The sequence below is a fragment of the Alosa sapidissima genome, chromosome 7, assembly GCF_018492685.1.
Source record: "Alosa sapidissima isolate fAloSap1 chromosome 7, fAloSap1.pri, whole genome shotgun sequence".
Classification (NCBI taxonomy): domain Eukaryota; kingdom Metazoa; phylum Chordata; class Actinopteri; order Clupeiformes; family Clupeidae; genus Alosa; species Alosa sapidissima.
This window is the reverse complement of record NC_055963.1, coordinates 29,933,513-29,946,266: the sequence shown is the minus strand read 5'-3', so window position 1 is coordinate 29,946,266 and position 12,754 is coordinate 29,933,513. Positions and strand designations below refer to the sequence as shown.

The 12,754-nt window shown below is 45.6% G+C and overlaps 1 protein-coding gene across 1 annotated transcript in view; it reads left to right on the top strand.

The window, feature by feature from the left end:
* The first annotated feature begins 560 nt into the window (after positions 1 to 560).
* Positions 561 to 12,754, top strand: part of LOC121714148 (cadherin-4-like) — a 43,652-nt gene continuing 31,458 nt past the window's right edge. Inside the window, exons 1-4 of the mRNA XM_042099350.1 lie at positions 561 to 599; positions 741 to 896; positions 6,854 to 6,998; positions 12,599 to 12,754. The exon at positions 12,599 to 12,754 is cut by the window's right edge and continues 17 nt beyond it. Of these exons, the coding sequence (XP_041955284.1) occupies positions 561 to 599; positions 741 to 896; positions 6,854 to 6,998; positions 12,599 to 12,754 (496 nt within the window). The remainder of the gene's footprint in view (positions 600 to 740; positions 897 to 6,853; positions 6,999 to 12,598) is intronic.

The window sequence follows — 12,754 nt, the reverse complement described above, 5'->3', positions numbered from 1 at the left end:
ATGTTCGTGTTTATCTGATTGCCGCAATGATTGTGCGTGCTCGGAGGGCTGTTTGCTGCTCACACGGCTCATGATGGACTATGTGGGGGATAAATGGGCAAAAGATCAGTCCCATTTGTGGGTCTGTGTGTGTGTGTGTGTGTGTGTGTGTGTGTGTGTGTGTGATATCATGTTGAGTCATATCAGTGAGTATTTGTACACTGTAGTGTACAGTACATGCCATTATTTGACCTTTGGATGTCTTTATGTGTGTGTATGGGTATGTTAGGGTGATTGAGAGTGTGTGGAGTGCTCCTTGATGGGCGTTTGTGTATAAATGCTGTGAGATATGGTGGGGTATTGGGTGGAGATGGGGCATTTGTCTGAGTATGCTGGGGGAGCTGTAAGACACTTCTGACTCGTTTCACTGTGATTGGCCCGCCATCTTTTTCTTGGTATGGCACGGCCATCCGGTATTACAGGCCACCCGTGATAACAATGACAAGCCTCACCTCCTCGCTGCTCTGAGCAATTCCAACCAAATCCAATAAATTCGTTCCATCTGGTGCCATCGAGCCGGAATGCCCATCCACCTCATGACCGCCTCTCGGTTCAGAAGGGTGTGTGAAATTCTGTGGCTGTCGGGAGCCAAACGAGGCCTTGGTCACCTGCACCGCCACAGCTAGCCGTGTCCGTGACCTTGAACTGTCTGTCGGTGTTCTTCTTCATTCTCATGTTTGGTGTGTTGCTTCCCCCTGCAGATTCGCTCGGACAAGGACAAGTCCAATCAGATCCGCTACAGCATCACAGGGGCAGGAGCTGACCAGCCACCCAATGAGGTGTTCCAGATTCAGCCTGTGACGGGGAAAATGTCCGTCACCAGGCCACTGGACAGAGAGGAGCGCTCATTCTACCATGTAAGTACCTCACCCACTCTCACACATCCATGCAAATTGGCTCTGTGAATATATAAATGTGTATTGCACTGGAAAATGCACAGCACATACATTACAGCACACATCCCAACACATGCACACACACACACACACACGCATGCACATATGCACGCACGCACGCACACACACACACACACACACACACACACACAATCTAGAGTGACAATGATGCCCATTGTTTGTTGTCACCAGCTTTTCATAAGCAATAAAGTTCTTAATGAAATGTGATACCTCCAATAAAAGAATACAGCTCTGAAATACTCAATCTCGCTATGCAGGTACATTTGTCATACAGAGATATTGTGTGTTATTTTTCATCCTTTTTATTGAATTAAACCCACCCCCATAAAATAAAACAGTCTCTCACTGATTCTTCGGCATGGGGGATGGGGTTGTACTCCACTTATTATCCATTTTGGAGCTTTTAACTCGTTAAATTGATCAGCCTTGTCGGGAGATGATAAAAATGTCTAGCGGGACGCCCTCGACAAAGCCTGGCTCCCGCTGTCAATTAGGCACGTTAGCGTAGCGCACGTTGTGTTCGCAGGAGCTGGGGAGGTGTGTGTGGCTGTCTCGACTAATGAAAGACCTGTTTAGTCCTGTTGTGTATGCGTGTTTTGAGGCATTCACGCTGTTTTCCATTTTTTATTGGTCTAGTTGATGTCAGAAGGAAGCAGGCAGACTACTAAAATGAAAAATCATCATCATAACACCTCAAAATGCGATCCGGAGCATACTGCCGTCAGTCTCTGACAGGACTCCCGTAACTGATTCAAACCTGCATGGCGGATGAGAATAGTGATATGTCATGGGCTAATTAATGAGCCAGGACATGTAAACAAAAAATGCGGCGCATTAGCCATATCAATATAAGATATCACTGACTGAATCACAGTAAATGGATTGGTAAATAAATTGGACAGGTACTGTAAAGACAATAATATCCAGAAAAATCACATCACCCTTCAATGAAGGCTGTGGCTTTGCTGTCTACATATAAACTGTTGTACAGTAGCTATTCCTGCAGTTTAACCTACTGGTTATCATAATTAACCCGCACATGACAGTCAGCAACACATTCACACCTCACACACATTCTTTCACACTTTAATCTATCTCTCTATCCATCTCTCTCTTTTCTCTCTCTGAATCTCTCTTTCTCTCTGTCAGTGCAGTGCTCCTGTAGTTAGTTGCTTTGTTCTCTCAGGTATTGATTGTGAAACAGCCTTGTTTAGGAGGCTGACCAGAGCCGCTTGACACCAACACTGCCCCAGCTTTCTCACGGCTGCTCTCACATCTTCAGTAATGAGCAGGTAGTGTGTGTGTGTGTGTGGGGGGGGGGGGGGGGGGGGATATCTCCATGCACACATTTATAACGTACACACACAGACACACACATACACACACTCAAACACACAATGTGCATTCTCTTTCATGGTCTGTGTATGCTTTTGTGAAGCTTTATGAAGCCTTCTGTTGCATTGCCAGGCACTTAAAATGAAATATGAAGTGCTCCGCCAGATTTTAATGTGATGTTAAAAGTGCTGAAGTACTGGAGATCTCCCCATGTGTTTGTGCTGTGAGTGATTCATAAAAGCATCACACAGCAACAGTCATCCATCCATTCATTTGGTAATGAGTTACCACAGAAGTCTTTTATAGGGCTTTTTCAATGCTTTCTCCTGATGAAACCAGGAATGCATTCACTTTGAGGAGTCACTGTTTGATGTAAAAGATTTTGATCGGTTTTCAATTGATCATTTGAACTAGCTTTTATCTGTCGGATCGAACATGTAGAGCACTTAAGTACTTAAGACAATGTCATCTCCATATAATTTTCCCATCTCAGTAACACCAGCAGTTTGGAAGTTTTGAATATGCATTACATTATGCTACTGGGAAGCATATGAAACTAAATGAACTGTTATACAAAGATAGCCATGCTAATTCTAGCTAGCGTGAGTTTATGAATATGCTAGTATGTTATTGTGTCACAGGTTGTAATGTAGTTTCTACTGCATTTTCGACTGGTTATGGGCTCTTTGAGAGGTGCCAGCGCTGACCTCGGACCATGTCCCAAAAGGCCTCCCCTCGAATGGCTGTACTCGTTAGTCTTAATACCCTCCCTCTCCCTCTCTCTTCTCCCTCCTTCATCCTGCTCTCTCCTGTGCTCGTCACGCTAGAGGCTCTGCTGCTTCAGTGCTTTAACGGTCCACTGGGCCTGGGCTGCCCGCTGCAGGCCGCAGATCAGAGATAGTCACAGGGGAGGTGCTCCACCTACAGCATATAACTGGTCTAGACACAGCAAACTTGTTTCTCTCTGCAGTCCTCTCCTACCTGACAAGATGAAGGGGGGCAAAAAGGACAGGTCAGATGAACTGAACACTTTTTTTGTATACAGTGTATTGAGCAGCGTGAGCAGCCTGTTTAAGCCGCTGCTGCCGGAGGTAAAGAATGGATTTGCCTGAGTGAGAAGGAGAGCAAGAGAATGAGAGAGAAAGCAAGGGAGAGAAAGAGTCAGGGAGAGAGAGAAAGAGAGAGAGGGAGAGTTGAGGAGTTTAAAGTTCCATGCGATTGCATCCTCCCTGTGCCAAGACTAGTCTGTGTATTTCCTGAATGTGCCCTGACTGAGATGGAGTGCTAACGTTCAGTCCAAGGTTTCACTATGGATCTTTTCCCCATCCAATCTCATGACTTTCTCCCTGGCTGACCTGTTCAGCCTCCTATGAATAAAAGCTGCAGGGAGGACCAGATAAGATATTATAAGGCGGACTAGGCTAAAGAGTTTTGACTTTTTTTTGTTTATTTATTTATTTATTTGCCAGAGTTATCATCAAAGCTTTAAACATCTGAACAGGATTTTTTTTTATCTGAAAGGAGAAGATAGAAAGAACAATGGGAGTGTGCAGGGAAAGTCTGTCTTCGACTAGGATTACTCACGGCTGAGTATTCGCCACTTGGCATTTCCATACATTTTGATGCTGGAGTGGCTTTCACATACAGTACACAGTCGGAGAGCTGGTAGGCACTTTCTAGCCACCTCTCATCGGAGTGGAAAAAAGAACAAACAAAGTTGATAAAAAAGCCCCCTCGCAGTGTCCAATCGCCAGTCCCCAGAAACACAGCGGCTGGTAGTTATCTACGTGCGCAGGCCGGAGCAGGAGCCTGTCAGGGACTGTGAGCACTTTTGAGTTGCTCCCCTTTTATTTATTTATTTGATATATTTTTTTACAATACACCCCCCCCCCCCCCCTTACCTCCCTCGCTCCTCACCTGGACGTTTTTTAAAGATAATAACTTTAATTCCGGCACCGAATTACATTTCGGCTTCTTTTTAAACGCGGCGGTAATCTTTTGACTTGTAATGTTATTGAATTACGTAGATCCTAGTGGCGCGGGCGATAACTTCCTCCGCACCCAGTCAAGAGCGCCCGAGCCACCATCCGCTGCGTATATTGGGTGCACCGGCGGATCAGACGATGTGTGGGGAAAAAGTAAAGTCAAATTAACCTCTGTGAGACCTGCCGCGCCAATTTTCGTGGGGGAGGAGGATGGGTGGAAGAGGGGCAGAGACATGGAGAGGATATGCATCAGTGTGTGTGTGTGTGTGTGTGTGCGTGTGTGTGTGTGTGTGTGTGTGTGTGTGTGTGTGTGCATGGTGCGTGTGTGTATGTGTGTGTGTGTGCGTGGTGCGTGTGTGTGTGAGGGGGGGGGGGGGGTGTTGGTGGAAGGAGAAGGCTCTGGGCCAGGGAAAGGGTGAAGAAGTTGCGATAGTCTCTTTTCTGTTTCTGCCACAGAGGCCACAGCTCTGACAAGCACTTTAGATTTCTCGTCTCTTGTCTTTCAGCATTTCCTCTCTCTCTCTTTCTCCTCCCACTGTCTTGGGTTCCATCTCTCGGAGGTCTGTGAGACGGTCTGTCTTCCTCGCAGGTTGTCTGTGTGCGCCGGGTGAACGTATAGGATAGCACTGAAAGTAAGGCCACAGCAGTGAGGATGCGCTCTGAGCTCATCCTCCCACTACTCGTCTAGACTGCATGTAAAGGCACAACTTGCTGAAATGCTGAAGGTGGAACCTCTTTGAGACTCGCCACAGACTAGGCTGCCTCTGTCTCGACAACCCACAAACTACTTGACAAAGACTCCATATTAACTAACACCTGTTACTGTGCTGTCTGTTACCCCGAGCACTGCTCTCATGATCCATGGGATTTGTTTGAAAATGCAAAACTCAAGATAGCCCTCCATTTACCCTTCTTACAAGTCCTATTTATTTGTGCTATACAAGGTTACTTAGAATCAAGAAGTGTTTCAAGATGGGAACTAGAGGGACTAGGTAAAGAGTTGTTTTGGTGTGTGTGATTGTACATTGTGATTGTACATTGTACATTGCAAGTGAAAGAGCATGTGGTGGAGAAGATGGAGGCAGGTTTATGGAAAGGAGCAGGGACGTGAAATTTCACTCCAAAATGTCATTTGTTTACCTTGGACTCCCGGTGTCGCCTTCCCAGTGAACAAGCCCTTTGGTGATTTATTCGTTCGGAACATCTTTTCTTGTCTGTTGCTATCTCAGATGGGCATTCTCAAGAATATTATGATTAATATACAATCTTCCATACGCAACAGGCATCAGACTTTGGATGAATAAATCATTTGGTATTGATTAAAACTTCATACCTGGACTGGCTCAGAAACCTTTGTGGTTTGTGATCAGAGCTATACGTTTCCACCTACAGATGCCAATGTCCAAGGTGAGGACAGAGGGGGTATTAATGGGGGGATATTGTAGCTGGTTGGACTCATGTTTATTTTTTTCTCTTTCCTCAAACATTTTGTTTTCATTTATTGTGTTGTGAGAGCAGAGGCTTCCTGTTGAGTTATGCCTCAGTATCGATTTCAACATTAATGTGATGCCAAAACTTTGTAGTGGAATCCAAGATTCATCAGAGAGGCTGGTTGTACTTCAGCAGCAGCCTCTCAATATACTTATCTGTATGGAAGGAAGAAGAGCAAGAAAAAAATAGAGAGCAAGGTCACAGTTAACAAGCCGAGAGAAATGTTTGAAATCCCTCAGAAATGCATAAAAATCCTGGCAGTCTTTTGAGTTTAACAGGTTTTGTGTATCATACATTTAATTAAAGTGAAAAAAGCCCTTAAAATCCCTTTCCCTGTAAGATTATGTGATTTGATTATTATCACTGTGTAAAAGAGCTATCGTAGAAATGATGTTCCTAACAAAAAATGATCATTAATTACATATTTTAAGAGGCAGTCCGCAAAGAAGTGAGGTATTATGTGATGGTTTATGTGGCATGGGTTTCGTTTTATTATTGTGGTGATTTTTCATGTATTATGGCTTTGGCTTATTTTCTAGCAGAGCTACACCAGCAGCATATGCCTTAGTCAGTGCTTAGGCCCACTGAGTAAGAGCTTGAATGTCATAAAATTGTGTGTGTGTGTGTGTGTGTGTGTGTGTGTGTGTGTGTGTATGAGTGTGAGTGTATACACAGAAAGTTCCCACAGATGGAAATGTCCCTTTTTTATCCGAAAGCAGATTCAGCCGGGCTTAGTGGAGCCTTGGGAGGGGCAGCTGTAGTCTGAGCCCTTTCAGTCTCCGGTGTGTGTGTCCCTTCCCTCCCGCTCCTGCAAGTTAGACCAACACATCACACAGGCCTCTGTGTGTGTGTGTGTGTGTGTGTGTGTGTGTGTGTGTGTGTGTGTGTGTGTGTCTGTGTCTGTGTGTGTGCATTGTGTGTATGTGTATGTGTCTGTGACTTTTTTATATACAAGACTATTTTCATACTTCATAGTGTACACCAAGCTATCATACCCTGTGCACAGAAAATGAGTAGCACTTAAGTTTGTCTGCTTGTGATTCTGTCTGTGAATTGAGCCTTGACAAACTCTCTCTGTCCATCCAGCTGCGAGCGCATGCAGTGGACATGAACGGCATCCAGGTGGAGACGCCCATTGACCTGTACATCAACGTCATCGACATGAACGACAACCGACCCGAGTTCCAGAACCAGGTCTACAATGGCTCAGTACCAGAGAACGCCAGGCCAGGTAAGAACAACACACCAGCAAACGTGAGAGAGAGAGAAAGAGAGAGAGAAGTAGAGAGAGAGATAGAGTGAGACAAAACAAAGAAAGAGAGGAGAAATATGAAAGAAAAAGACAAGAGAGAAACGGAGAGAGAGAGAAACGTGACAACTTTGCACCAGAAATAACCAGAGCAGGTAACAACTACTGTACCATGAGAGTATCAGGAAGACTCCAAGAGACTAGGGGACAGAGAGAGAGAGAGAGAGATGAAAAAGACAAAAAAAGAAGAGAGAGAGGGAGCGATAAAGAAAGACAAAGAGCGAAAGAGGACACAGATGGGAGGCAAGTGACGAGGTGATGAAACAGTGGAGCGTGCCGTGGGGACAGCAGAGCGGAGGTGATCTGTTGCGAGATTAGAGGCTTTATCAGGAGAGTGTCCCAGGCGTCTCCCACTCCCTTATTAACCGCAGCTACTCAAATAGAAGCCTGTTTGCTAGCTCCTAATTAGCACTTCAGCACTTGGCCAGTGGAAACGACATAGGGCTTTAAATGCATTTTAAATGGTGTGATTAGCCATCAAAGAAACAAGTGTAGAGGAATGAAGGGAGCAAAGAGAAAACAGAGAGAGGGAAAGAGTGAGAGATCGACAGAGAGAAAGAGGAATGTATGGATGTATGTATGAAGGGGCTCAGTTGACTTCGCTGCCCTGGTATAATTGGCATCGTATGGAGGTCCATGAAGAGGTCTTTGTGGGGGCCTACAAACACAAGACTGCATTGTCTCCCTCTCCCAAGACCCCCCCACACACACACACACATGCGCACACACACACATGCACACACACACACACACACACACACACACACACACACACACACACACACACACACACACACACACACACACAGCCAGCTCTCCTCAAAACATGGTGCTTTGTTTCAACCCCCAGAGCAGGTCCCATGCCCACAGCAGGCAGGTGAAAGGCCCAGGAATGTGGAATCCTGGGAAAACTGAAGGAGAGGTTCTTTTGCCTCCCTGGGGGTTGAAAAGCATCTCTCACATTCCCACAGCCCCCCTGCCACAGCTGCCAATCCTACGGAGTGGACACACCTAAAAAAAAAACCCACGTCTAGATTTCCACCGCTCTCTGACATTCAGACGGGGGTCCCAGAGTGGCCCCTCGGCCTGCAGCTCTGAGGGCCAGTACTGATAGACAGCCAGAGCTGGTGTCAGTGCTGAAGAAGGGGTGTTGTGCTCCGCTATACCTGTAGGGCGCTTAAAGCCCCCTCTCTAAACTTCCAACTGCAGGTCTGCATTAAGCGCTCATTTGTATGAAGTTCATAGCATGAGGGTTTGGTGCTTTGTTTTGATTTGGATGTAAAACACAGATCATGAGTCAGAAGTCATGACCTTGGTATAGACAATAACCTTATTCATCTATCATGTTACACCACAAAGGCATGTAGTCTATCAGAGGCTAAAGCATCATTGTGTGTTGTGTGTTTCTGTGTGTGGATGTGGCTCGGTATCAGAATTCTAAACTTTAATAGCTGTCTGCTTAATTATTTTCAGTCTATAGCAGTTAAAAGAGACCATCTCCACATGCCGTTATTCATTAAAATGAGCATGGAAGTACTTTTAATTCCCATTTTCCTGGTGAAATGTGAGATGGAGAGAGATATGTTTTTGTAGTTAAATGTGAGAGAGAGATAAGAAGTAAGACCTATCCTCCCCACCATCTGTTGGCTAAGTATGTGATGATGAGCTCATGCAATCCAAAGTTGTGCTTTTTCTTTGCCTTGCTGTTAATGGACTGCATTAGACAATGAATGCTCATTAGGTTAAACTAACCCAGAAGCACCGCAAATTCATGTAAGATTGCACATTTTGTCTTTTTTTTCTCCCTCTTTCTCCCTCTTTCTCCCCCTTTCTCTCTCTCTCACTCCATTTCTCTCTTTTTCGCCTCACCGCCTTGGTTTTCGTCTGAAATGTGTGTGTGTGTGTGTGTGTGTGTGTGTGTGTGTGTGTGTGTGTGTGTGTGTGTGTGTGTGTGTGTGTGTGTGTGTGTGCGTGTGTGTGTGTGTGTTGAGGAGTCTGTGGTAGGTTCTGTGGACATCTAGGGGAAGTAAAGATATTTTGTGAGCTTGTTGTTTTGGTACTAGGAGGCTGTTGTGGGATAATGATCTCTGTCAAGGCGCAGACTGTTGCATCATGGGTGATGAAATATGAAATGTTCTTATGGCACTCAGAAGTGCTGTGGATAGGAAATATGTGCTTGTGTGTGTGCCCGTGTTGTATGCCTGTGTGTGCCTATGTATGTGTGTGTGTGTGTGTGTGTGTGTGTGTGTGTGTGTGTGTGTGTGTGTGTGTGTGTGTGTGTGTGCCTGTGTGTTGGGTCACATGTGTATTTTCACCCTTTACCCTCTACGTTCTGTTCTCTTTTCACTAATGACCTATCTCATTCCATGCGCCTCCAAGATAATTGGCTTTAAACTTTTTTAAGTGCAAACTCAACAAGTTTTATTTTTCTCTCCCATTCTTCCTTCCTCCTTAAGTTGCCTTTTTTTGTTTCCTCTTAGCTATTCAGACACACTGTTTTTTCCTCTGCTATTTATCATCCTCAAGACTATAAAAAGAGCAGAAAAGAACCACTGACAGCGAGCACATCTGGATAAGATACAGCCAAGATACAGCCAGGTCCCCATCCCCTTTTGCATTGTAGAATTCAATTCAGCTCACCGACTTGTCGTCCCTCTGTCATGGAGACATGTTTACAGAAGGTCTGGATAGGTGTAAAAATGGCCTTAAAGAATAGTTCTGAATAGTTCCGTCATCTTCGTAAGGCAAGAGCGGAAGCCTTTATGGAAAGAGCAGAACCGTGAAAAGACAGAGCCTGACAGCATGAAAGGGGGGAATTTGAAAGAGAGCAGAAACAGAGGCAGAGAACTTTCTGTGAGTGTTTGTGATGGTGGTTGGTGGCGGTTGGGTGGTGTAGGAGGGGTGTGTGGTGGTGGGGGTTCGGTCCTTGTACATAGCTTAGACGTTGGAGTCGAAGACTGTGCTCTGTTGAAGACAGACCCCTAGTGGAGGAGATGGTCACTGCAGCATCCTCTCACTTGCGCACACTATCAAACAACTCCTTTTACTCCTACGAGTTGTGAAGAATATTGAAAAATCCTCTGGCTTGATTAAGTATCATTTCAGATCTTGCTAAAGGCAGAAACATGAACACGAGAGGTTTTTTCTACCTATTTAATTTCTCTGCATTCAATTATTTTATTTTCCCTCGACTGGTGTCATTTCTGAAGGAGAGCACAGAGAGAGTGGTGGCTGGTATGGCGTGTGGGAGAGGCCAGTGAGGATTAAATGTAGCATGGTGAAAGTGGTGGAAGTGGTGGAAGTGAGGTGTAATTTTACAGGCGGCAGGTTTTATGAGCTCCTGTACCGAGGCAGACGAGGACAGATGAGCCGTGAATACTCCCTGGTGCAGTAGGCTGGTCACCCCACACTCACCTGGGCTACTCTCTAGGGATACACACACACACACACACACACACACACACACACACACACACACACACACACACACACACACACACACACACACACACACACACACACACAGTGTGCACACAGACACAAGTGCATGTATGCAAGTTAAAACATAATCACATTTTTAATTTACGCATACACAGATTTGCAAACACAATTATTAGTAATATCATATGTCCATATGTATGCTCTTCTTGCAAGACTTGGGCCTGGATTTCAGTACAGGGTTTCGAGATAGAGTTCACTGTTAATGGAGCTAGATACACATAAATTGAGCTTAATTCAATTAATTAGCCAGAGCACATGCTTGCACATGCACAAACAGTGCCTTGACTACAACTGATTACACTTAATACATATCTATTCACACACTCACACATACACATACAGAGAGAGAGAGAGAGAGAGAGAGAGAGAGAGAGAGAGAGAGAGAGACTCTCACACATAGGAGGCCCACATACATGTACACACACACACACACACACACACACACACACACACATTAATGGTCAGTGTTAGTGCCGCCGAGTGTTGAGTTGCTGGATTTGGAGTTTGGCAGTGTGGCCTTGACTGTGTTCCTCCAGTGAGAGTACGGTGACTCACGGGTCTGCTCACGGGAGGAAAAAAAGAGAGAGAAGCCATTTGAATTTTGAGCCCCAGTGGTTTCAGTGGAAAGCCAATTACAGAGCTGAATTAGTTTTCAAATTAAAGAGTCATTTGAGGGACCGGGGACCTAATCCCGTCAGGCACGGTACAGGACGCCCATACAAAAGGCCCCCATTAAGCTCAGCTAAGAGGCCCGTTTAATGAAATTAACACAGGGGACATACACGCCGGTCTGGACGCTGCACAGGCATCTCACACGCAATCGTCTCCGACGGCAACGCGACTGCCAACACAGACATGTCTTTCATCCCCCTTTTCCCTCCCTCTATCTCTCCCTCTCTCTCTCTCTCTGCCACTCTCATTGGATTTAATGCTCTCATATCCTCTCCTCTTTCTCTCTGCCTCCTGTCTTCCCATCTTTCCCTTCTCTTCCTCGGGCTGTAGACAAATCTCGCTTTGAGATTTAATGAACTTTGAAATAGAAGTTGCTGTTACAATTATCCACAGTCCGGCTTTGTCAGTGAACCACTCTAGCAATTAGGACTGAAGGGGGGGGTGAACTGAGGGGGTGGGCAAGTGAACTGAGCCCTCACTACCAGTGAACTGAGGAGAGGGAGGTGGTAGAGCTAGCTGATTCTTTTCTCCGGGCATCCATGTTGTTTTTGTTGTGTTTGCTACACTTTTGAGTTTGAGTTTCTTTGTTTTTGTGTACTGTCTGAACACTTGTGTGTGTGAACACACGTTGGAGGGAGTGAATTCCCTTATGGGAGCCTATGTAGAGAGACGAGCCCAGTGGTGAGTGAAGAGATAAAGAGGGGTTTCAGAGGAAGAACAAAGGAGAGAGAGAGAGAGAGAATGAGAGAGAGAGAGAAAGAAAGGAGACTTGGGGAGGAAGAAGAAAGTTAGTGTGAGTAGAGAGTATGAGAGATGTAGAGAACAAGAGAGCAAAATAAATAAATAAAAAAGAGAATGTGGACATCTACTGAGGGGGAAAAGGAGAGGGGGAAGAGAGAGAGAATTTAAAGAGTGAGAGAGGGAAAAGAATTTACTGAGGAATGAGAGGGAGTGAAAAAGAGGGCGGTGGAGAGAAAGAGAGAGAGAGGGAGAGAGAGAGAGCTGTAGCTCCCTGGACTGAAGGTTTCTAATTGCCTGGCTGACTGCCTGAGCTAGCCTGTCAGGAGAGACTAAGACTCCTTCAGACTGCTGGAAATCTGAGATCAGCTCTCAGATGACTGTGAGCACAATCACATGCAGACACACAAACACACACACACACAGGAACTCACATTTACACAGTCATAGAGACACACACAACTCCAACTCCACTGCACATGTGTACAAACACGCCTAAACACGCATAAACTACAAATAGTTAGCCTTCCAGCATGAGAGTCTTTTATGTATATATGTGTTGCTGTGTGGTATCTGACCATTAGCCATGGTCTTGTGTGTTATCTGGACAGGCACGTATGTGATGACCGTGACGGCCACGGACGCGGATGACAACGCCACGTCCAATGGCATGGTGCAGTACCTCATCAAGACGGAGCTGCCCCACAACCCTGTATCCCATCTCTTCACCATCAACAGCGAGACCGGAGACATCGTCACCGTGGCTG